Source organism: Anabas testudineus, chromosome 16, assembly GCF_900324465.2.
Source record: "Anabas testudineus chromosome 16, fAnaTes1.2, whole genome shotgun sequence".
Lineage (NCBI taxonomy): Eukaryota > Metazoa > Chordata > Actinopteri > Anabantiformes > Anabantidae > Anabas > Anabas testudineus.
Genome location: NC_046625.1, coordinates 21,170,218 through 21,194,537, shown reverse-complemented (window position 1 = coordinate 21,194,537; position 24,320 = coordinate 21,170,218). Strand labels below are relative to the sequence as shown.

Here is a 24,320-nt window from a genome sequence, read left to right as displayed (position 1 = left end):
TGTCTTAAATGGAAATCTACTAAGTTGCTCTGCTCTGATCACACAATGCAATTTCCATGTCCAGCCAGGAATGTGGACCACTGCTCTGTTACTGTTTTAGTTTCTTCTCATCAGTTTGAGGGTTTAGGTACAGAGGATCGTTTCAACACACACACTCCCATACACTAGGGGGCAGTATGCACCTGATTTTGCTGGTTTGTTCTTAGCAGTATGGTGTACAGGTTGGGCATGCGCATTAGCCCAGTGAGGACAACCCTCTCGAAGTGGAAGAAGGGTGCAGGGGGCTTACTGTAGCGGTGTTTGACTTTATTTTGGTGGCTGTCTTCCCATATTTTACTGGTAAGATAGTTGCAAAATGTTAAATTATTATTGATAATGCCTGATATTTATTAAAATAAGTTTTCTGGAGTTTTCAGATAATGTTTTTGTCCCTCTTTGCCTACCTAGTCAGCTAACGTTACCATAGCGTTGGTGGTAGCAAAATATTTGTCTGTCTTATGAAGTTTAACTTACGTTTATGATGTAGTTGCAACGTTAACGAAATATATTACTCTTGTGGTCTTATGGCGACCGTGTCCACCCTAACTAAACGCATTGTGGCTGTGTAAAGTTGGCTAACGTTAAAGCTAACCACTGCTAACCACTAATCCTAGGAACCGTTATGTAACTTAGCCATATTTGAGCAGGGTATGACTCCAGACTGGGTGACATTTTCAGTCTACAAGGATGTCGAGTAAGGTACTACAAAGTTAGAGAGCAGCAGTTAGTATGTTAATTACTACTCCTCTGAAAAAACTACTGTGATTGCCTATTAATTCCAGTGTATTGATAGAAAAATTGTCCTTGCGTCTTAATTATCAGTGAAAAACAAAGTTCATTCAACCATATCACTGACCCTGTAGCACTCAGTCGATGGTAACCTTAAATATCTGAAGTCTGATTTTCTTTGGGTAAATTTCCAGTTTAATTGTCATCTCCCTGTGACCCACTAAGCGACCATTAACCTAGTTCTGATAGATGGTTAATCAACACCCCATGTTGCACGTTTTGAGCACTATTGATCTCATGACACAGTTGTACTTTTGTTTGTTGTTTTATCAGAAGCTGGGTTCAGCTTAACTACTTTGCATTCCCAGTTTGGCCTTCAGTGTCTTTTTTTTTTTTTTTGTCCATCCACTTTTAAGAAGGCACCATTTGTTTCTAATAGAGGCTTTGAAGTTTTTATCAGTTCATGGCTCATCACCTTCATCGTGGTGTTGTGCTCACCAAATCCCTGTATAATTTCTTTAGGTGTAGCATCAAATATGGCCCGTGGGCACCAGAAGTTCCAGTCCCAGCAGAAGAATGCCAAAAAGCAGGCAGAGATCAAGAAGAGCAAAGGCCATGACCAGAAGGCAGCAGCCCAGGCTGCTTTAGTATACACATGCACTGTGTGTCGGGTATGTGCTTAGACACAAAACAGTATATACTCTTATGACCTTGGTGTAATTTAACCATGAAGTTGGGGTTAGGGTTGAATAGCTACATGATCTTCGACATATTAAGATATTGATCACGATGGCTAGTTGAACCATAGCTGACCCACAACACTCAGCAGTGATCTCATAAACAAGTAAAAAGTCCCTTTTAGAAAGTAGGTTGACGAGGATCTGCTTGTTTCTCTTTCTGACACTTTGTGACGATCATGCCCTCTTCAGCGATTGTCCAGATAAGAATGAAAATGGGCAGAATTTCTCTCTGCATTCCTCGTTTTCCTTTGTCCACCACTGTCTGCGTTTGCTCCTGTGCTCATGGAAATTCAAAACAATGGCTGGGGCATATATAAGGTGATATGCAAATTCCTTCTCTCCAGGAAAGGTGGCTACCTGTATGTTACCTGTAAATGCAAAAGGTTATTTGCCCTAGGCTGTTACGTAATCTCTTGTCACAATGATTACCAGCCTCATTGTTTTGGACCACAGAAGAGAACTCCTCTGACATGTTTTAACCTGATGAATATTGCATCTTTTGACCTTTTAGGTGATCTTGTGGTAAAGATGATATACCCACATTTTGTGGTGATGCTGATGTATCTGGGCAATCCGATTCTGTGAAGTTACTACTGAACAAGCCAAGAATTTGTAGTACGCTTTATTTATTTTTAATAAAAGTACTTGTTTAAATATACTAATTGTGATATTTTACTGTTTTCATTCACAGACACAAATGCCTGACCCAAAGACCTTCAAGCAGCACTTTGAAAGTAAACATCCAAAGTCCCCAATGCCTCCAGAGTTAGTTGGTGTGGAAGCGTAACAGATTCACCTCTATTTCAGTGAGACAGTTGGGGCTCATTCAAGACAGGTTTCTACATTTTGCAATGTTTTGGATAAAATGTCTTCAGTATAATTTCAGTTACTCCTCATGTTGCTTAATTCTGTAATTCATGGATGGGTGTTTGATACAGGTATCAAACTCCCCTGCATGCCATGCAGGTCATTTTTTCAGATTGGATTCATTGCAAAGCTGTCCTTGTGTGCCAGAATTTGGTTTGTGGCCAACACTGATGGCAGACACACAACAGCCAGCTCTTATGGCTTGTGCCAAACATATACATGTTCCATCTTTGATTGTATGCAATCATTTCAAAGTGTTATACACAATACCAGTTTGTTCACGGGCTCTACGACCATCACACCCTCTCAGGTCTCCCAGTTTTCCAGGATGGGCTTTGAATTGGGAAGAAAATACGAATTGGCACAGGCTCAGCAGAACAAAGTTGTGACAGATAATAGAACATCCTCTGCATCCAAATCAAATGTACTGTGAAACCTTCAGGGGATCATTTGACTCATTTGTGATGCACTGGGGTTGGTGGTCATAATTATAGTTATGACCTTGCAGTCATAATGTGCTTGGAAAGACACTTAAAACCACTAATAATGTGTTATTTTGAGTAGATTTACTTGCAGTCTGCACTGATATTCTTTTTGTATTACTGTCTTGATAATTTTAAACATTTCAAGGCAAGTGTGTAGTTTTTGTTGATATATTAAACACATTGTGTTACACGGGTACTGACATTGTGGATTGCATTCTACCTTCAAATTTTCTTGAAATGTATCTGGTTCATCTCCTACGTGTAACTCTTACATACCACAAAATTGTAAAGGTGGACCAGAGAGGTCACTGTGAGTCTACTCATAGGAAACCTTTCCATGACACAGGTTCTGCAGCTCCTCTTTAATAGAGCAATGTGATGACTACATAAAACATGTAATTATCCTTGATCATGTTAGAATTGGTTCTTTTGCATGAATTAGGGTGAACATATAAGTTTGCTCTGGATGTTGTAAATGGTAATGGTAAAGCTACTACCAATAATACTACCTACAATTGTCATTGTAATAATAGGTATGTTGCATAATTGTGTGCACCACTATAGTATCTGACCATGATTGTGTTCATCACTTTTTCCTTTTGCAATGTAGTCTGTCTCTCACAATCATCTCAGTGGTTTTAGTGTTATCCTGTAATTTTGCAAAAGTACAGTATGCGGTCTCTGAACCTGATTTAAGTCTGAACTACATTACACTGCAAGTTTAGCTTTGGTTAATATTTTTATATATGTTTCTTTTCATAGTGTGCTAACAGACAGATTTAATTTATAGAAAGGAACTATTTTCAATACACCACTGACATTGTATCACTGTGCTAAAGTCTGGACTGACAACCAGCCATGTTTTTACTTTTGTAATAATCATATCTTTGTCCATGCAATGTAATGTATAGCCTTTTAATAAAGGTGTTACTTTTATATTAATTATTAATATGTGTTATATTTTTGAACAGCACTAAAACATGCAGACAAGTTCCATATTGAGATTCCACCTACTGTATCTGTAACGCAAAAAAAAAAACACAGATTACCTACAGTCTTTACTGTTCTTGAACATCTCTCACACACAACCTACACTCCTGGACACAGCAGTTGAAAGACAGCTCTGCTCTACTTGGTGGGTGGGTTTAGTTTCACAGTTTCAGTCTTGGTTTCAGAACTGTAACTGTCACCTAGTGTCTACATACACGCCTCTTCCAGTATCACTTGGTTATCTAGAATCTGTACATGTAATCTTTGTTAGTTGCCATCAGCTACTCATCCACGCGATTTTAAAACAAATCTATATTTAAGAGCTAGAAATTTTATATTTTTATACCTCTAAGGTATTAATGAGTCTCTACGTTGTTGGGAATGTTACAAAAACTATCATACGCTAATATTTCTTTATTTGTTATACTTTTGCACTGGTAATGCCCTCATCCTGTCGGCTGCTTTGCTGTGTTGCCAAAGATATATCCTTCCAAAAAATGTAATTAAGCTGGATAATGTCTATCAAAAATAACACCTATAGAAACCAGAGTGCTCCTTAGAGAGTTTACATTATTTTTATTCATGTAATGGTTCTGGCAGCAGGTAAAAATATGGACTTTATCATCACTGGATTCAGAATAATTTGCATTAGCAGTGACACAAGCTTGTGGAGTTAAATTTTACTGAAGTGGTGTTTCAGGTCTTTTACCAGACTGCAAAGTATGCATGCTATACACTTCCTCTGCTTTGTACTCTCTTTGTGTACCTCTGGACACTTAACTGATGAGGAAGCTCATCTTGTGACTGTGGCATGAAAACCCCTGGGGTCCACATGATGTCCTACTAGGCTGACAGGTTTTGGGAACAGGTCTGTACAGTAGTTTTTCACCCTGATAACAGCTATGACTTTCTCGTGATTTTACTTGCCTGCAAAGGTGGGTAACAAAATAAAAGAAAAATACACTCTGATGTTCAGAGAACATGTGCAATTCAAGAACATTCAAAGAGACATTGAACATTCAAAGAGACATGTTGTAGTTAATATTACAAGACTACAGATTGAACTTGATTTAGTTTATGTTCTGTTTCATGCCATTTACAATGTTAATTACATGCACTATCCTGTTTTAACCGGATATGCTATAGAACATAACCCTATTATTCATATCTCTGTATGACTCTAACATTATCAGGTTACTGGTCGTCTGTTTCTTTGATGCCTCCACATCACAGACAGTGTCTGATGTCTTTGTTGCTGAGTGCCAGTTATTATTAATATGAACCTTTATTGTGCCTGTCCAGACCATGTTTTATGATGCAATATATATATATATATATATATATATATATATTTATTTATTTTTTTTTCTTTATTATACAACGGTCAATGCAGACTTTAGGCCTCGACTGAGGGAGGACGTATATGGACAATATGGATGTTTTGTAGCAGGATGGTCTGGACATCCTGCGAAAAACCAACCTTAGGAAAGACACTAAATCCCGCTCTGCAGAGGTGAGCTCACCTGCTCAGTATGACTGAAACGGACTTGTTCTGTTTCAGTCATACTGAGGCACTACTGAGTTTTGCTTTCAAATGGGGACCCGTGGGACAATTTTGCTAGGTGCCATTCTGGAGGCAAACATTAAATGTGATGTTAAAAAAACAGCCTGATTAAGGAAATCATTATAGATAAATAACATTATTCAGGAATTACAAAAAGAGGACAAATGTGTTCTTGATGTTTTTCTGATAACCCAACGTCAAGAATGTCTCAGGAATGAAGTGTTGCATCTCATAAAGTTTATCTTTCAAATGTAACCCAGAGACCTGGTCCTGCACTTACAAAGCACAGATTAAAAAACTTGCTGTAATTGAAGCACTAGTGGCTGAAATGTCGTGATGTTTATTCTCTAACACGAATAAAGTGTCAACATCTCTCATTAAAACGTCCTTGTCTTGTAATCATCTGGGCCTTTCATACAACTTGTACTAGTATTTAAGCTATTTCAATTTGGAAATTCTGCCCAGTCACCCAGACAACACTCCAGATATTAGTGACTTCTGAAAAGTCTTATAGATGGATTCGTTTTTTGTTTGTTTGTTTGTTTTTTGGCTGAACATCTATGTGGACACCACATCAAAATGTTCCTGGGAAACATTGTGTTTGCAGTTTGTATGTGTGTGCAGGTGTGTTCGAGTTCTCAAGATATGGACTTGCTTAACTGGTTACACATCTTTAACTCATCACTCAGCTTACTCTTGTTTTAACTTTACACTAAATCTTTCTTGCTACACCACTTTTGGACCACGCCTTGACAGTTTTTTGATTTTATTTTTGTCACCGGTGCCTTCTTTGCATTTCTACAGCCAACACTACCCGATCTGCCTTTAAATAGGTTACCGCCTTGAAATATTGGGCCGAGGGAATAACATGTGACAAGGCAAAAATAGCTTCACCCTCTCTCCTTGGAAGCCAACTAGAATGCAGAAATAGTCAATTCTATTAGGCAACACTTACTGTAACTGTATCCTGTGTTTCAGTTTTTGATCAGAATCTGCAGCAAATGCGTCTAAATGATTAAAGGACAGTTACAAAACTGTTTGGAATTGTTTTTTTCTTAGGATAAATATCACTCTGGTAGCAAAGGAGCTCTTTGATCCCAGATTTAAATTTCTTTTAGGCCACTGGGTAAAATAATTGCTCTCTACATCTGTGTCATAGCTTCCATGTCAGGGACATTTTTACATCTTAATAATTCATGTTAGTCATAGTGCCCGGGCCATGTGCTGCTTCTGCCTTTAATCTGATAGAAAACTGTAATCTGCCCCAAGGCAAAGGTCGGTGTTAATCATCATTTGCTTCTAAGCCTAGAGAAGTAATGCTAACGAGAGATGGGGGTTGGGAGACTACAACTCCCAGAATGTCTCACGTTTTATTGCCGTGGTAACGTTTGACGTCAGACCCCACCCGTGCTTTGGACTGGTGTGATTGGAGGGAAACCCCGTGGATTGCATTCGGTCTGACGGGGCGAGAGAATCAGCTGTTGCTTGGTACGCCGACATCGCTGCTATTTCCCAGCACCCAGGTAAGAAAGGTTTCGAGCTGTACGAAATATACTATTGGGTCTGCATAATTTATTGTTGACTTTCTGACTTATCATAAAAGTATAGCCGTTATGGAAGCGCTTTGTCTCAATTGGACTGTGGGCGTGCATGTGGCGGTGAGAAGTATCGGACCGAAGAACAATGATTAGCTTAGCTACAGTTCGGGATATGTGTAATGGCTGGTTTAAAAATGGAACATCAAATGGGCAGACGGGGAAGGCGTGTCAGGTCGAAGGTTGGGGTTCTCAAATTGTGCGGCATTGCCTGTAAAACCAGCTAACAGAAGTAACTTAATTGTTCATCTTAACGTTATATTTACTCGAAAAGTGTGCATAAATACGCAAATGTGGTAGAAATGTATGGTCTTGGAGTAATGGTTGCCGATACTTGCGTGTATGTGTTATTTTTCAGTTAACGTGAATCTTGTTAGCCACGTTAACCCCAGTTTGAACGTCTGTGGTATTGCACATTTACTGCCAACACTAGTGACACTGTTAATACTGCTTATCTTTAGTTTTTCTAACGTTCGGTGCGAAGTACTGCGTGTAACAATGGGAGGTAAAGTCTGGTTCCTCTCGCATCTGCCTCGAGAGGGGCAGCTAAACTATGCTTCTGTTTCAGGAAATAGTCGACGCCATACTGGAATCGGGTCACGAGGGCCCTTACAAAAGCCGCTTCGGGTTGCTTTTCATTCACAAAATTGTTTATCTCGTCAAAATGATGTCTGAAAGTGTACTGACAGCTTTTTTTGGGCTCCGTATCGGCCAAACATCGGGACTTCAGTTACATTAATCAAGTCGAAGCGCCGCGTAATATCGCACTTTTCCGCTTGCTGGGCGAGCCACAGGTACAAGAATGGGTGTGGCGTGCGTGCGTGCGTGCGTGCGTGTGCACACTGGAGAAAGTGGGCGCATCTGCGTTTCCTCCAGAGGCTCCGTTAAGTTTCAAGCTCTTTTGTCACCGCATGGCTGTAGCCTGCATTCCTTCACAAAATACCGTCCAAGAGTTATATGGGACATAAGCTTAAAGTTGTGAATTAACAGGTTTGCCGCATATTTGTCTGGAGATGACACAGGTGGATCATGTTGCTTCATGTTCGTGGTGCATGCCAGGTTCAACCCGTTCAAATGCTACAGTTCCCACAAAATGGTTAAATGCTGCTTCCCCCCCTAAACTGGAACTTTCTTTGATTTGATTGAATCTAATTAATTGGTTGAGTGAATCATTTGCTGGGGTGCTATCTGTGTTAAAGTTTGCTTTCTTTTCTGCATATCAGGACGGATGCACTACATGTACTCTGAAATGGAAAAAATCTCATTGATTCTGTGACAGTCCACTGGCTATTTTGGATGGGTCAAATGGATGTAGGGTATTGATCTATTTATGAGAAGTGTGCAGTAGTAGGTGCAATGTGTGAACTGTAAACCACTGAATCCATGACTCTACTTTAGTGTTGTGTGATTTGAATTTGTATTTATATTACTGTGCCTGTCTACTTTCTCCAGTAGTGCAGATGTGAATTAGCTAAAACAATGTACAACAACTCTTGTTTGCTGCATGTAAACATTTTAATAGAGAAAATGCATCTTTTTCTTCATTAATAATGTCTTGTGCAATATTACAGTGGAAACATATTTTCAGCAAATATATTTAAAAATGAAAAACTGAAATCTCACATTTATAGTATGGAAACCCTTAATTCAGTACTATGTTCTTTGGAAGCAGTTACAGCTTTGAATATTCTTGGGCATGTCTCAAATCTGGATTTGGGCAGTTTATCCAATTCTTCCTTGGTTGGGAAGTGTCTGTGAACTGCTACCTTCCACATGCCATCCTCTCTGTGTTTGGCTGCATCCATCCTTGATTGCTTCCCTTGCCTCCTTTTTGTCCAGTTGTAGTAATGGTACCCTTGGACAAGTCCTGGTGGTTCCAAACTTGTCCCATGTTGCAACTAACTTGCACTCAGAACAGTGTGTTGTTTTGTTTTTTTTGCTTTTGCTCTGTTCTATGCATTACCACAAAATGTTAATGTGAAGGTCTGCAGTTCTCAGTGTTTGTTGGACATCATATCATGGTTTATGTCCCCACATGCAGTGAAAATTTTGGGATGTTACATTCACAGGGGTGTGTCTTGCTAATCTATATCCATTCAGTTCAGTTTGCCATAGTAAAATTCTGTACACGCCTCAGAATCTTTTAGTGTGGTGTGTAGAGACCCATATGTATATTTATTTTAGAGTCGACAAAGCTGACATCTTTTCCTCATAGTTGAGATACTCACTTACCTCATAAAATGTTCTTAAAATTCTATTTAAGAAGAGAAATGATTTATTTGTATATTTAAGAATAGGGTACAGATCCAAATAAGACATGTCCTCTTGTCACTCACTTAACTAACCTACAGCTGTCCTCTTTTTTTCCCTCTCTGCTTTCATTGCTCTAGTGAGCAGTCATGAGCGACGCACCCCACAAGGAACTGGTGCAAAAGGCCAAGCTGGCCGAGCAGGCTGAGCGTTATGATGACATGGCTGCTGCAATGAAGGCGGTAACGGAGGCTAGTGAACAGCTGTCGAACGAGGAGCGCAACCTGCTCTCAGTGGCCTACAAGAACGTGGTAGGTGCTCGCCGGTCCTCGTGGCGTGTGGTGTCTAGCATCGAGCAGAAGGCTGAGGGCAGCGAAAGGAAGCAGGCCATGGCCAAAGAGTACCGGGACAAGATTGAGAAGGAGTTAAAAGACATCTGCAACGACGTCCTGGTAAAATTCACAAAGTTTCATAATTTTAACATCACTGCTGGTTTTATCTGTTGAATTGATGATCTCCTCTCATATTGATATAGGTGTCTATAACATTAACATTGTTTACAGCTTAACACATGACAGCACCGGAAGGTAAAGAACTACTAATCATGATCTCTCTAAGGAAGGAAAGTGTTTTATGTTCTGCCCTTTTAAAACGGCGAAACAAGGTGCATTTTGAGTCTTTGTGTATTGAAATTTGTGCGGTTGTAGTAAGTTACTTTGATGGCATCAAATTCAAAAATTACCATGAAAAAAATGTTGCAGAAACGTCTCAAGTTGAAATTTACCCAAAGCACAAACTGGATTTAACTTAACTTTTGGTAATCACACTTCAGGAAGCATGCTCTGACAGAATTTGTTTCAGCTTTGACATTCAGATTATATAGAGGAAGAGTATCTAAGGAGTGAGTCGAAATCCACAGTCATACCTCCCTTTAACAGCTCATGCTGTTGGATGTGTCATTTCTGTCAACAAGACGCAATGGACCTTGAGAAGTGCCACACCTTGACTCATGTCTATGCTCAGCTGCCTTACAGTGATAAAGCTAAAGTTTTCCAGCTTTAATTATCCATCATCAGGGATGACCTGTAGTCTATCATGAAATACTTGTGCACATGTGTCATTGTCACAAAAATGTTTTCAGTAGGTTTAGACTGTACAGAATGAGGACTTTATGAGTTTCAGGCAGCTTGTGTATCCAGGCCCTTAAACAGTATGTGAGTTGGTAAGTGTGTTAAGCCTTTTAAGTTGGTCTGACTTATGGTAATACTCGTTTCGCTTGCAGCAGCATCATTAGTAACACCTCTCAATACAATGTTGTTTACAACAACATAATTAACAAAAAGCTCGGCATTAAGATGCAAATAAATTAACAGTGACAACAAAAACTGTTATAGCACAATAAAAGTACACTATAACAAAACAGAATTCCATTAGACTGGATAGATGTAACTAATAATTCAACTTATTTGTTAATATACCACAGGACAATGTGGGTTATGAGTGAGACCAGCCATGACCATGGTCACATTTGAATTTGTGAAACAAAACCTACTTTGGAGAACAACAGACCTGCATACAACGGCTACAACACACAAGCAGTTGGATTAAGACAGCAGAAGAAGGTGGTCAATGAGTTTTTGGTAGCCTAGGTCCACTAGTCATTTAGTCATAGATGGAAATGCAGTAAATTGTAAAGACCTGGTTGACCAGCCTACCCAGGTTTGTTTGCAGTTGGATCATGCATTTAATAGTTATAGAAGTTCATGTGTATTCAGCCACACCTACAAAGTTTTTGTATTTAAATATAGAACAAAGATGTGTGTGAGTCCTCAAAATGCTGCCATTGCGTTCAAGGTTACCAAAATATTTAGCAAGGTTTGTGTTGAAAATGGATGAAATATGTAGGAGACAAAAACTGTTTTTAATTAAATAAGTAAAAAAAATGGTGGGAAATTTTCATAATGCAGATGATGGTATCAAAAAAAAAAAGTCTGGAAAAAATCTCCTGAAGTTTATCTCTATTATTTTACTCTTCAGTAAATGAGTTGGCCTGTTTATAACCTGTTATGTTTTCATTCCAGTTGTTTTGTTATGTTTGTTTCCCATTTTCCTTTTGGAAATGAAATCTGACATTTTTTGTGTATTTTTTTTTATTATTTTTATTTAGAAAAATGAATGAATGAACAAATGATAAATTATGTGATTGATTCAGTGTTTTCTGTTTTTCCCCATAATCTTTAGATGAGGTTATTATTCTATTAGGCCCAAAAGTTATGAAACACATATGGTATTGAGCCCATGGCCAAAATTGCTTATGTTAGCAGTGTGTGGGCTGTTTGGGCATCATATCTCATATAACTGTTTTTTTAAACAGCACAGGTACAGGAAGAAGGTCCTGTGGTGTGAACTACTGCATGTTTGTGTGATTGTAGAGAGATGATTTCTTTATGAATGCTGATGCAGGTTAGTCATCCCGCTGATTAAGTTACAGCACCTGAAAAAAAAAGTGTATTAAAAGGTGTTATGACAAATCACGTAAGACCGTTCTCCCTGCTTTATCAGATGTGTCTGCCGCAGCAAAAAAAGGTAAATACAAGAAGAAGGTAAAGTGTTGTGGACTACTGTATGTTTGTGTGACAGGAGAGAGATGATTTCACAGTGAATGTTAAGACAGGTTGGTCATACCGTCTATTATCGTTTAGTACGTGGTCATCAGACCTGGTGTCTGTGAGGCACTTCACCTCCTCCCGTCTCCATGTTTGTCCTCAATTAATCAGGCAGCATGTTTTGACAAACTAAAGAAATGAAAATCTACACACTACCCGAAGTCCTCAAATCATGTCATTGCATTTGGTCCAGTTTTGGTTTGGTATGCTAACTAAAGTCTGTAGGTGTGAAAGCGCCGTTAATGTTCATTAGTCATTGTACAAGGTAGGTCTGGACATTAGGAGCAAATTGGGAATCCAGTTGAAAGTTTGTTTATGCAGGGTTTGAGTACAGCTCGAGTATAAGATGCCCATCTCAGTTAGATGACTGAAGTATTGTATCAATATCTGCCCCAGCCTGTGCAGTACCTGCCTGGTGACTCACCAGGGCTTAATCCTATAATAACAGAAGCTGATCCACCAGTGTTCTGGCACGCTGACCTGCACTTCAGCTGAAGAGCCTTATGGACACCGAAAGAAGCAAATAGGCGAGGGAAGAGAAGATGAGAATATATGACAGAAATATGGCTGTGGTACACTTGGAAAAAAAATAACTGATTTTTCAATAAGGTACTATCCAACTTCATCTTAAAAACATGTTTATTGCTGAAGGGTCACTTTGATTAGAAGTTTGAAGTTGAGTTCAAGTCTACATAGAGGTGCAGTGTTTTGGGAACATATTTTTTGTTTACCCATGTTTTCCCCTTGTGGGGCACCCTCAGTCTTTTAATGCAACAGAGATTTAGAGAAAACTATGTCAAATTAGTTGTGCAATAACTAAAAATTGAAGTTTCATTTTGATTAAACAGTCATATCATAGTGGTAGCTTAATTTTTTGCTGAATTCTCTTGCAAGTGGAACAGTTCTACATTCAGATACCAGAGGGACTCCCTGATCCCTAATGTTAGTCTAAGAACTCCATCAGCAGTTTCTATTCTGTTATACTTAGGATAATGTATACATTCCACGCTGTGGAATTAAAAGCATCAAATCTGTCTCTCAATCCATATGTAATTTTTCAACAACTTGTGACCTAAATAATCATTTTTATCTTCTTCTCAGACTCAGGGGCCCAGGCTTTGCCCATTATATTACTCCTCCTATGTAGAGAGCATTAGCTAACTTGTGCATCCTCAGGCAGGAGGGGGATTCTAAACCTGTGACACTAATGCCTTGGGGATGTTTTTTAACTAGCATGTACAGTCCCACCACATATCACCATAAGGTACACTTCTGCCTGCAGTTCAGCATCCAGGTTAGCAATATGGAGAGACTACCAAGTGGTGCATGCTTGTGATGTAATGAGCCAGGATGGGCTCTGTGAGTGACCTACTTCTTCAGCAAAAGCTCATCAGGAGTTCAGTGGCCTCACTGTCTCCTCTTTCTCCACCTCCACCATCTTTCATCCATACCTCTCTCCACCATCTTCGCTCTCAGCTCTTGTGTCCAGACCATCGCATTTTCCTCTACTGTGCTCTCATGTCATCCACCACCACAAAGATACATCATTCATCAATCTTTAGTGGTCTCTTCTTTGCTGTAGCCTTAAGTGTCAGGCTTAAACCCCAAGGCCATTGGAGGTAGCCAGGTTGTCTCTACCCTCCTGTAGTCTGATGAGAAATTATGTTTTGAATATTTGGCTACAATGGTTGTTTGAAAGGGTTGAAGTAATGATCACTGGTCTTGTGGTTCAGTGGATAAGTAGTGTGTTTAGGTGGGCAAATGAGCCTATGAGTAACTGGTGTTGAAACAACCTTGTTCATTACTCAGAATACAAATGAAGTCTTACTGTTTTTGGTGATTTCAAGATCTGCCAGCCGCAGTTGTAAAGCAAGCTACATACATCATCATCGACACATTGTATGGCATAAATAGAACATTGTTCTTTTCTGTTTTGTTTTCCGTCACAGACTCTCCTGAGCTCCTATCTCATCCCCAAAGCCACCGCAGCAGAGAGTAAAGTCTTCTATTTGAAAATGAAAGGAGATTACTACCGCTACTTGGCTGAGGTGGCTGCAGGAGATGAAAAGAGTGGTAAGCTCTGTTAAGTGTCTTTTCATACCATTTGTGTGTAGTAGTGGCGGCAAATAATTTAATTTCCATCATTGGTATACATTTCACTGACTGGAAAGTTGGATGGTAATAACTGATGTTCGATGTTTTGCTTGGCATACGGACTGCATTGGACAAGATCCTATTAAATGTGTACTTAAGTATTTGGAGGAAAATATATTTTCTTTTTTAATAGAGAGTTTATTGGTGTAAATATTTGTATATCTTCAACTTTCAGCTGAACACAACGATCATATTGTATGTTTTCTAGTCTTTTTGTGCTCTTTCTTTCCTCTCAGAGATTGTTAAAAGCTCACAGGCTGCCTACCAAGACGCCTTTAATATCAGCAAAGATGAAATGCAGCCCACGCACCCCATCCGTCTCGGTCTCGCCCTCAATTTCTCTGTTTTCTACTATGAGATCCTCAACTCACCTGATCAGGCATGTCAGCTGGCCAAAAATGTAAGTTCAGAGAACCACACAAGTCACCTTTACATATTATATTAACAGCTCAATGTAAGGCAAACTCCTTAACATTTCATTTTTTTGTGAAGACTGACCTGACCTGAAACGCAGATACATTAGACGGACACAAAAGTGAACAGTGTAAAAACTTGCTTTGAATCTTCCAGGCTTTTGACGATGCCATTGCAGAGCTTGACACACTGAGTGAAGAGTCGTACAAAGACAGTACACTAATCATGCAGCTACTGAGAGACAACTTGACAGTAAGTTTTTCATTTTTTTAACACAAGCCAACCCAAATGACATGAAGAGATTTTGTAAATGAACAATGATAAAAATGTATATTGTTAAAAAAAGGATTGCAACCAGTTATTTTGTTTGATTAGTGCACCCACTTCCCATATCGCAGCTTTCCAGAGCCTATGGTAATGTTTACAAATGTCTTGTTCCTCTTCTGTTTGCTGCTTCTCTTATACTTGCCTGTCCCCGTTTCTCCTCAGCTGTGGACCTCTGATACCCATGCGGAGGGCGAGAACGATGATGAACAGAAACCATGAGCGAGACCACTGTAGTCCTCTCTTGTCTGCCTGCCATCATCCCGGCTCATCTTCATCATGATCATAAACACCGAGACCACCTCATTATCATCATCGTCCAATTCTCCCATCTTATTTTCTGTTTAGGTCTCACAACACTCATCTCACTCTTATTGGTTTACTGTTCCTCCTTTTGTAGTAACTGTGGGGAAAGGGGATGGGAAGCAAGGGTTTTAATCTGCGTGGTGGTAGGATCCATGTGGAACGGTAAAGTGCGTATAGGGTTGTTTTCCTGTCTGCTGACCTTTTTTGTGTATGGTAGCAATAGGGGTGTTGTTATTAAAGTGGAGGGTGTGAGGGCACATTTCACAACTTCTGAAACATGCAGTTGCTTGAGTTTTTAGTCAGAAAACAGTTCTACTGCAAATACTGTATCCTATTCACATTAATGGTCCCATTCTTGATTAGCAGCATCTTTTGATGATACCTGTGGTTTCACAAACTCCGAAGTTGACTTCCCGCACCTGAGGAGACGGCAGCAGTTAACCTATACTCTGCAGGTATATGACAGCATAGTGAAAGGAAGTGGAGGAAGTAATGGAGGGCTGCTGGAGAAAGATGGCAGGGTTTTGTTGGAACACAAGGGTTACATTCCATCTACTGTCAGTTGCTCAATTTTCTACTCTTATTTTTGTTCATTTTTCAGGTAACCTGCTTTCGTTATTTCTAAGAATCAGTTACGAGGTATAGAAAAACTTTGAACAAGAGAGCATGCTTGTTGCTGTTTTTTATGAGCACAGCAGTAAAAAAAATCCCACAGGCTTATCTACTTACTGCTTTTTCAAATTAAGATTTTTATTTGTTTTGTCTTTTATTCTTGTTTTTTTTCTTTCAATACTTGCCTATACTGTATGTTGGTAGGAGGTAGGTTGTGGAGATGTAAGGAAGGTTGTCAGACTGGCTAGCTTTGTTTTCATACAGAACACCCAAGCATAACCATTATTTGGGGGGAAATGTGTAATTTCATGTAAGTGGAATAAAAAAATAATTTAAATGTTTCAGCCTTGTTTGTCCAGGCGATAAACTGGTAGACTTGAATCAGAACTGTATATGCTAACTCCCAGGAATGATTGTCTTACCTCAAAAACAGTAGTGTTTGTTATAAATCTAGGAACCATTTATGGCCAGTCCTCTATTTTCTCAGTATCACTGTGCAAGAAAAAGTGAGTCAGTGAGGTGGAGCCTGGAAGTAGAAAATCCTCTGCTTTTTGCACACCAGTTTGTTTCAATGTCTAAATCAAAGATCATCAATACCTTGATGTTTTCAGTAAATCCATTTTGTTCCTTTGTATGAGATCCTCCTTGAAATACATCATACAGATTTTTTTTTTTTTTTTTTTTATGTAGGAAGAACCCAAGATGTCCTTTATTCAGGAAAATATAAGACTTACTCAAAAGCGCACAAGCCACACCCGAGGAAATGGGCCCTAGAAGAAAGACATGGAAATGTATCTATAGAAAAAATTAATTCCCACTGAAAAGGTAAAGCTTCTTCTACAGGAACTGTAGAACAACCAGTTTGTAGCGCTCAAGCCCGACCCTTGTGTCTTGTACATCCAGTCCGTTTACATCACCACCACTGCATGAGTGAACAGCTGAAGGAAGGGGAAACTTCTACACAGCCCTCTGGGTGCGTCTGAACTCACTGCCATGACAGTACGTGGGAGGAGGCCACTGCAAGGTTACCACAGCGGAATGTTGAGCTGCAGTGCCATCTCTAAACCTAGCTCATGAGAGAGCGGACAAACACAGCAGCACATTCTCTGCAGAGAACCTCCAGCTGAGTGTGCACTATAGACTGGATGGTTTGCTCTCAATGAATTTGCAGCCAGATCTGGTGAAAGTAACAGTTTTTGTAATATTTTCATATATAGTAGCAATAATAATGTGTTGCTATATTCAGAAACGTGTGTGTGTGTGTGTATATATATATATATATATATATATATATATATATATATATATATATATATATATATATATATATATATATATATACTTTAGAAAAAAGTGTGCATAATTTAAGTTTTTTTTAACTGCATATTGAATTGCACATAAAAGTGCAGCTAAAACATATTTTCCATGCTGATAAAGCCAATTCTTTGTTCCAGCAGGAAAATGCCTTATTAACCACCCACTTCAATGGAATGATGCATGTGAGTTGGTGTTAATAACATTTTAAAATCAGGATCAAATGAGCAGTAAAATACCCCAAAGGGCTGGGGGCGTGTCTGGTGAAGCCATTAACACCAGCAGAACGGGTTTTTGACGTTCCAGTATGCTTTCGTCCACATTCATAAAACTCACCAAGTCACCGACTGTAAAGTCGTTGTTTCGGTGTTCTTGTTATAATCGCTTTCTCAAGCGTCTCCAGGGTTCAGTCATCTCTGTCTTACTATTATTCCAGACGTGTGAGCTCTCTGCCACCCCCTGACTCACACATGGACTCGTTTTTTCCGAGCCGCGGCGTTTAGCCTAAGAACGCCTAGGGCTTATGGGCAATGGTGTTCTTGATAAGCTGCTATAAAACTACATATATTTAAAAGTCAGTATTATATTACCACTTGAAGTATATTAAACGATATACTGTTAGAACAGTTTAATGTGCTGGGGTTTAAGTTATAAACAACGTAGACATCGCAGTTTGGATTTTGAGTGGGGTTTTCATGATTTCCGGGTTCGCGTCAAGTCGGAGGGTCGAGTACGTCATCGAGATTCCTTTCTGTTCCGCCCAAAAATGCAAACCAGAAAACTTACGGAAAACTGTTTTATTTAAAGTTTTAAATCCACAGTCTTGTACTAGATAATTTACAGACTTTTAACACGTTTTCAGCAAGGATGTTTAACATATTTAACGTGTTTAGAATAAAATAAATTACCTTACTCGAACCAGTTTGTCTTGCTTTACCGAGACCTGACGTATAAAACATCGCGAGATGCGTGACGTCAACCATGCTGAATGCGCAGTAGATTCGACTGGAATCGGGAAACAACCTCCACCGACCTTCCTTTCATTCCTGTAAACCGTCTGCGTAGGGTGTGCTCTGGAGCTAGCCTCTGCACACATTTTATTATGAAACAAACCAAAAGCTAGAGAGCACACGCAGACATATTTTTATAAGAAAAATAATAATCGGTGAAGCAGGATTTGATTTGCCAACCCAAGCAACGTGAAGAAGACGCTGCCTTCGAAAACGAACGAAAGACGGAATAAGAGGAACGTTAGCAAGCTAAGCAGTTAGCGTCATTGTTGAAAGCGTGGTTGATTAACCGTAGCCAGTTCAATTGTTAACCATTTATTTTTTCCCTTAAAGGGCTTTGTCATTCCATTGTCATTGTAGAGGAGACTATCATTTTCGTATGCTAACGGAAATTCAGGTTAGTTATTGAGAAACAGCAGAAATCCAGAACTGTGAAGCCTGCGAGCCACGTTAACGTTAGGCCACGCGCCGACATTTTGATAACCAAATCAAGCTAACTAGCCCACGTTGCTAACTGTTAAGGTCGCTAGTATTTGTGTTTGCGCTCTTTGTACTTGTTAAACTATCCTAAGAGCCACTCCACAAAAGAAATTTACATTGTCTGACTGTTGTCAGTAGAATATCGAGCTATTATAACTCTGCAGTTGTCGCAGTATTGCCCGAATACACGCGTCGACCAACATGAATCCTAGCGCGCCCAGCTATCCAATGGCCTCCCTCTATGTGGGAGACCTGCATCCAGACGTTACCGAGGCCATGCTCTACGAGAAATTCAGCCCAGCTGGGCCCATTCTCTCCATCAGAGTATGCAGAGACATGATCACCCGTCGATCCCTCGGCTACGCCTATGTCAACTTCCAGCAGCCAGCTGATGGTAGGTTTACCATAATGTTATAAAGCGGGGGAATATGGCACTACCTGACTCCATTTTATGCATGGACTTTACATTTCGTGTTGCATCGTGTCAGTTTTAGTTAAGTTAGAGCTGCTGTTATGGTATGAAACGAGCACATTTTTATAAAAGTGCTTTAGTAATGGCTGTAGGCAAACTTTTTAAATTGGTTGTCAACCTTCATACTCTTATTAGAAAGTTTGTCATTTCTTTTCAGCTGAACGAGCCCTGGATACCATGAACTTTGACGTGATCAAGGGCAGGCCTCTCCGCATCATGTGGTCTCAGCGTGACCCTTCACTGAGAAAGAGTGGGGTGGGAAACATCTTCATCAAGAACCTAGACAAGTCGATTGATAACAAGGCCCTCTATGACACCTTCTCTGCATTTGGAAATATCCTTTCCTGCAAGGTAGGCGGGGCAGGGTATTATTGTCTCTTTTCTGCTGTTAGCATTTGAGTGTTTTACTTAATTGCATGACTGTTTTTTTTTTTCCTGCACTGAAATTAAAAAGCATGGTGTTTGGGATTGTTTTTGACATGCTCCAATCTTCCTTTTTCAAGGTGGTTTGTGATGAAAATGGCTCTAAAGGTTACGGTTTTGTGCACTTTGAGACCCACGAGGCTGCAGAGCGGGCCATTGAGAAAATGAATGGCATGTTGCTCAATGACAGAAAAGTGTAAGTGGGACTACATTTACTCTCAAAGGTTATTGGGAGTTGACCAATGTGAATTGTATACCTAATCAAAGTATGCCTTTGTGTTTAACTGCATCGTGTCCACTAACTCACCTTTCTAGATGTATTTTTGGTTTTCATTCAAACAAGTTAAGAATGATAAACCCCTCAGAAAAGCGGGTTAGCTTTAAAACGTCTTGCAGTGTTATAAGTAGAGAACATTCCACTTTTTATTGATGTTTGAGAAATACTGGCCAGAATAATTAAGCTGTGACAATGATTCTATTGTGTTCAAATCAAGCATTGCTTTTTACTAAGCTGATGGGCGTTTATTAAGATTGTGAGTTGCATAACATGGTTAAAACTTCCTAGACTAAAATTGATTGCTGTTACTATTTCTGCAGTCCCTGCCCCCATCATATACACTTGTGGCATGTCCTAAAATGTGGCATAAGGTTGACATTGGTCTGGTCTTTTATTGCTTATAGCCCAAATTTCATCCTTTTTAATTACATATTTTTGCAGATTCTTTTAAAGTCAGAAAGTAGAAATCATTTCTATGCCTGAAAAACACTGGGCACAGCCATTTAAAATAAAAATTAATGCAATAATGTCACAATTTAAGATTGTTTTGATTTATCCAGCCTAATCTGCGTTATTTGATCAACAGATTTGTTGGACGCTTTAAGTCGCGTAAAGAAAGGGAAGCTGAGCTTGGGGCACGTGCTAGAGAGTTTACCAATGTCTACATCAAGAACTTTGGGGAGGATATGGATGACGAGAAGCTGAAGGAGTTGTTTGGCAAATATGGTAAGATAATAAAATAGCAGAGGCGACAGACTGATAAAGCTGCTCGGATGAGTAATGAAATGTTTTGACCTAACAAAATGGAAGTCTAGTTGACTCAACTTCAGATAACTTCTGAATTACTGAGAATCTTGACCGTCAATTATTCAGTATCCAGTTTGATATGGTCTCCTAAACGTGATTTTTTTTTTTTTTTTTTTTTTTAATTTTATTTTGTAGGGCCTGCACTCAGTATCCGGGTAATGACTGATGAGAATGGCAAATCTAAAGGATTTGGCTTTGTCAGCTTTGAGAGACATGAAGATGCACAGAAGGTTAAGATCAACTCCACATTCTTTTCCTTGGACATTGCCTTATCACATATCTTTCTATCTATTTTTGGACAGTTTAGCATTGGCGGTTACTACTACTGGTTGAATTGAATGAGTAAGCATGAGTTTCTGTATAGCTTGTTTCAGTGGATTTGTTCCTTTTTTTTTTTTTTTTCCACTGTAGGCTGTGGACGACATGAATGGGAAAGAACTGAATGGCAGGCAAGTCTATGTGGGCCGAGCACAGAAGAAAGGAGAGCGCCAGAATGAGCTTAAGCGCAAATTCGAACAGATGAAACAGGATCGCATGACCAGATATCAGGTTTGTTGTCTTTCATTCAACATGTGATTATGACTTAGTTTAGGCACACTCCCACCCCTAATTATAATGTCATTGTCCTTTTTATATACTAGGGTGTCAATCTGTACGTGAAAAACCTGGATGATGGCCTTGATGACGAGCGCCTGCGTAAAGAATTCTCTCCGTTTGGAACCATAACCAGTGCTAAGGTAAATATTTTATTACTTAAATGTGACGATCAAATGTTTTGATACTTGATTATGAATGGTTTGTCTTCTGCTGTTTAGATTTTTTCACCCTTTCACTTAATGTGGTAAAAAAAAAAAAAAAAAAAGATTACTGGCTGCTAACTATGTTTTTGTCCAAAAGGTAATGATGGAGGGTGGCCGCAGCAAAGGCTTTGGCTTTGTGTGCTTCTCCTCCCCAGAAGAGGCCACTAAAGCTGTGACTGAGATGAATGGTCGTATTGTTGCTACAAAACCACTGTATGTGGCCCTTGCCCAGCGCAAGGAGGAGCGTCAGGCACATTTAACCAACCAGTACATGCAGAGGATGGCCACTGTCCGCGCTGTCCCAAACCCTGTTCTCAACCCTTACCAGCCTGCACCACCCTCAGGCTATTTCATGGCGGCTATACCTCAGGTCAGTTTTTCCAGTTTTTTGCTTAAATGGGATGTACAGTTTTTATTATATTTCTGTTCATTAATACTTCAAATAGTTTTTCTTTATTAGAAGTGGTTGAATATTTTTGCATTTGCAGTTAGTGTCACAGTAACACAGCTGTCACAGTGTAACATGTTCCAGTTCTTTGGCAGTAAGGTATCATGTGGTCATAAATTTTTGTCATAATGCTCATCAGGCTCAGAACCGTGCTGCATATTACTCTCCCAGCCAGCTGGCCCAGCTCCGCCCCAGCCCCCGTTGGGCCACTCAAGGAGTGCGTCCTCAGCGTAAGTATGGCAAGATTGGCATAAATCAAGTTCTGAAACAGGGCCTCTGGGCCCTGATTTAATGTGAATACCAGTGACAGTTTGACTGTTCTGTTTAAGGATAGTAAAAACATAAATCAGATAAATTGATAATATACTTAGCATATTGAATGAACTAACTGTTAACTAGTTCATTTTCCTCTTTCTTCAGACTTCCAAAACATGCCCAATGCTATGCGCCCATCAGCTCCTAGGCCCCAGACCTTCAACACCATCCGTCCCACCACTACCACAAACACCCAGGTCCCACGCATGATGGCTTCCCAGCGCATGCGTAAGTATTTAAACTTTCAGAACACAGGCACCTGCCACATCTTGTTGCTCTATAACAACCTTAATGTAATTCTGTTTTCTCTCCTTTTCTCACCTTAGCCACCCAGGCCCTCAGTCAGCGCCCAGCCAGTGCTTCAGCCACTGCTGCCCCAGTGCGTGCCATGCCCCAGTACAAATATGCTGCCGGAGTGCGCAACCCCCAGCAGCACATGCCCTCCCAGCCACAGGTCACCATGCAGCAGGTTAGCATTCCCTTTTTTCTGTTGGAACATCTTTGATCTATGTGTATTTTTAGCATTGTGCCATACTAGCGGTCAGGCTTCTGCTAAAACAGAAGAAAAGCATTAATCACAGAATTAACATGTTGCTGTGAGAATGGTTAAAATCCATTCTTATTAAAAACAAACATTATTTGAAAGTGAAATTTAAACAAAACCCAACACTAACCTTTCATTCAATAATTTCTTCTATACAGACTAATAGTCATTAATCAAAGCCGTGCAGTTGCTAATTTTTACAATTGTCCTTGACTCGCATCCTTTTTCTTTTTTTGTCCGCTCATGTTTAGCCTGCTGTCCATGTGCAAGGACAGGAGCCCCTGACTGCCTCCATGCTGGCTGCTGCCCCTCCTCAGGAACAGAAGCAGATGCTGGGTTAGTACATTATCTTATGACAAAACTAACACAATTGTTCAGTTATTTGACATAAATCTGGTTTCCTACTTTATCTCCATAGTGTTTTAAAGTGTTTTTGATTTTCCCCCTACTCCTTCCTCAGGTGAGCGTCTGTTCCCTCTGATCCAGAACATGCATCCCAGCCTGGCAGGCAAGATCACTGGTATGCTCCTGGAGATTGACAACTCAGAGCTTCTTCACATGCTTGAGTCACCTGAGTCCCTGCGCTCAAAGGTCAGTTAATCATTTTCATATTTTCTCTAAATTTTTCTTTGAAAGCTGTTCATCTAAATGGCTGCAGTATAGTTGAGCTCATCTTAAAAGTTGACATGAGCTTTCGATGTTACAGGTGGATGAGGCTGTTGCTGTGCTTCAGGCCCACCAGGCCAAGGAGGCTGCTCAGAAGTCCACCACCCCTGCTGGTGTTCCCAGCGTCTAAGGTAGGAGAGTCTGTCTGTGTGTGCACACATGTATTTGTATGACTTTCATTGTGAGGATCATTAGACTGAGAACATTTTAGCCGGCCTTCACAATAAGAATGGTGTTTAAAGAGCAATTGTGGGGGTTAAAATGTATTTTATATATATAAATATCAGTAAGCAAATTAAGCTTTAATTTCCTTTTGTGTCTTACAGCATTTTGAAACCTGCTTCACCGATGGAAAAAGGAAAAAAAAATTAAACATCGAAAAACCTAAAACTCTGAAAACATCGCAAAATGATAAATTATTTCTTAAAAAAAGAACAAAACAATTGACTTTGCCAGGTCTAGGGTTGGTTTGACTAGACCTTGATCATAAATAAAAATTTGTTGAAAAAAAATAGCAAAATAGAGAAAACATTGACATTATAAATTTGAATGCATTCCTCTGTTTTATGTCATTTTACTGTGTCAGTGCTCAGATTACCAGCCGTATTCAGGAAGGGGAAGTTGGTAGCTGAGCATTTTGAGAGGTGATTTGTATTGTAAACTACTGGCTGTAATAAAGTCTCATTCAAAAAAATATTCCTCTGTTTCATTGCTCTGGGTTATTGTCCTGTTTAGTTTCCATAATTATACACTGTAAATATCAATGCACAAAACATTTAGGCCAGTTAGTTATTTCTTTCATATGTGTCCCTGCTGATTTAGCTGACTGAGTAGTGTTTGTGGTATTAATGTATTCACAATTAAAGATTCTACTGAACAGCAAAAGCAATCCAGCCAACAGTGCAGTTGTTTTCCACCAGATGTCAGCACTGTTCAGTATTAAATGGATCATTAATATTTTTATGGAATAACTGCAATTACCTATTGAAACCACATGCGGTTTCCACACAAGATATGCATCTTATATAT

General features: G+C 39.6%; 3 protein-coding genes across 3 annotated transcripts; all 3 read left to right on the top strand.

The window, feature by feature from the left end:
* The first annotated feature begins 253 nt into the window (after positions 1 to 253).
* LOC113171140 (zinc finger protein 706-like) lies at positions 254 to 3,802 on the top strand. Its single transcript, XM_026373522.2, has 3 exons — positions 254 to 339; positions 1,291 to 1,439; positions 2,200 to 3,802. Exons 2-3 carry the CDS (start codon positions 1,305 to 1,307, stop codon positions 2,293 to 2,295), a joined length of 231 nt encoding a protein of 76 aa, XP_026229307.1. The 5' UTR covers positions 254 to 339; positions 1,291 to 1,304; the 3' UTR covers positions 2,296 to 3,802.
* A 3,042-nt stretch (positions 3,803 to 6,844) lies between these two features.
* LOC113169783 (14-3-3 protein zeta/delta-like) lies at positions 6,845 to 15,744 on the top strand. The gene is made up of 6 exons (XM_026371483.1): positions 6,845 to 6,937; positions 9,400 to 9,711; positions 13,875 to 13,998; positions 14,316 to 14,479; positions 14,650 to 14,745; positions 14,983 to 15,744. The coding sequence occupies exons 2-6, from the start codon at positions 9,409 to 9,411 to the stop codon at positions 15,037 to 15,039; spliced, it is 744 nt and encodes a 247-aa protein (XP_026227268.1). The 5' UTR covers positions 6,845 to 6,937; positions 9,400 to 9,408; the 3' UTR covers positions 15,040 to 15,744.
* A 2,329-nt stretch (positions 15,745 to 18,073) lies between these two features.
* LOC113169960 (polyadenylate-binding protein 1A) lies at positions 18,074 to 23,984 on the top strand. The gene is made up of 15 exons (XM_026371763.2): positions 18,074 to 18,933; positions 19,169 to 19,362; positions 19,515 to 19,630; positions 20,298 to 20,437; positions 20,654 to 20,748; positions 20,930 to 21,067; positions 21,160 to 21,255; positions 21,416 to 21,688; positions 21,906 to 21,996; positions 22,187 to 22,309; positions 22,408 to 22,550; positions 22,877 to 22,961; positions 23,086 to 23,216; positions 23,332 to 23,422; positions 23,618 to 23,984. Exons 1-14 carry the CDS (start codon positions 18,741 to 18,743, stop codon positions 23,419 to 23,421), a joined length of 1,908 nt encoding a protein of 635 aa, XP_026227548.1. The 5' UTR covers positions 18,074 to 18,740; the 3' UTR covers position 23,422; positions 23,618 to 23,984.
* Positions 23,985 to 24,320: the final 336 nt, after the last annotated feature.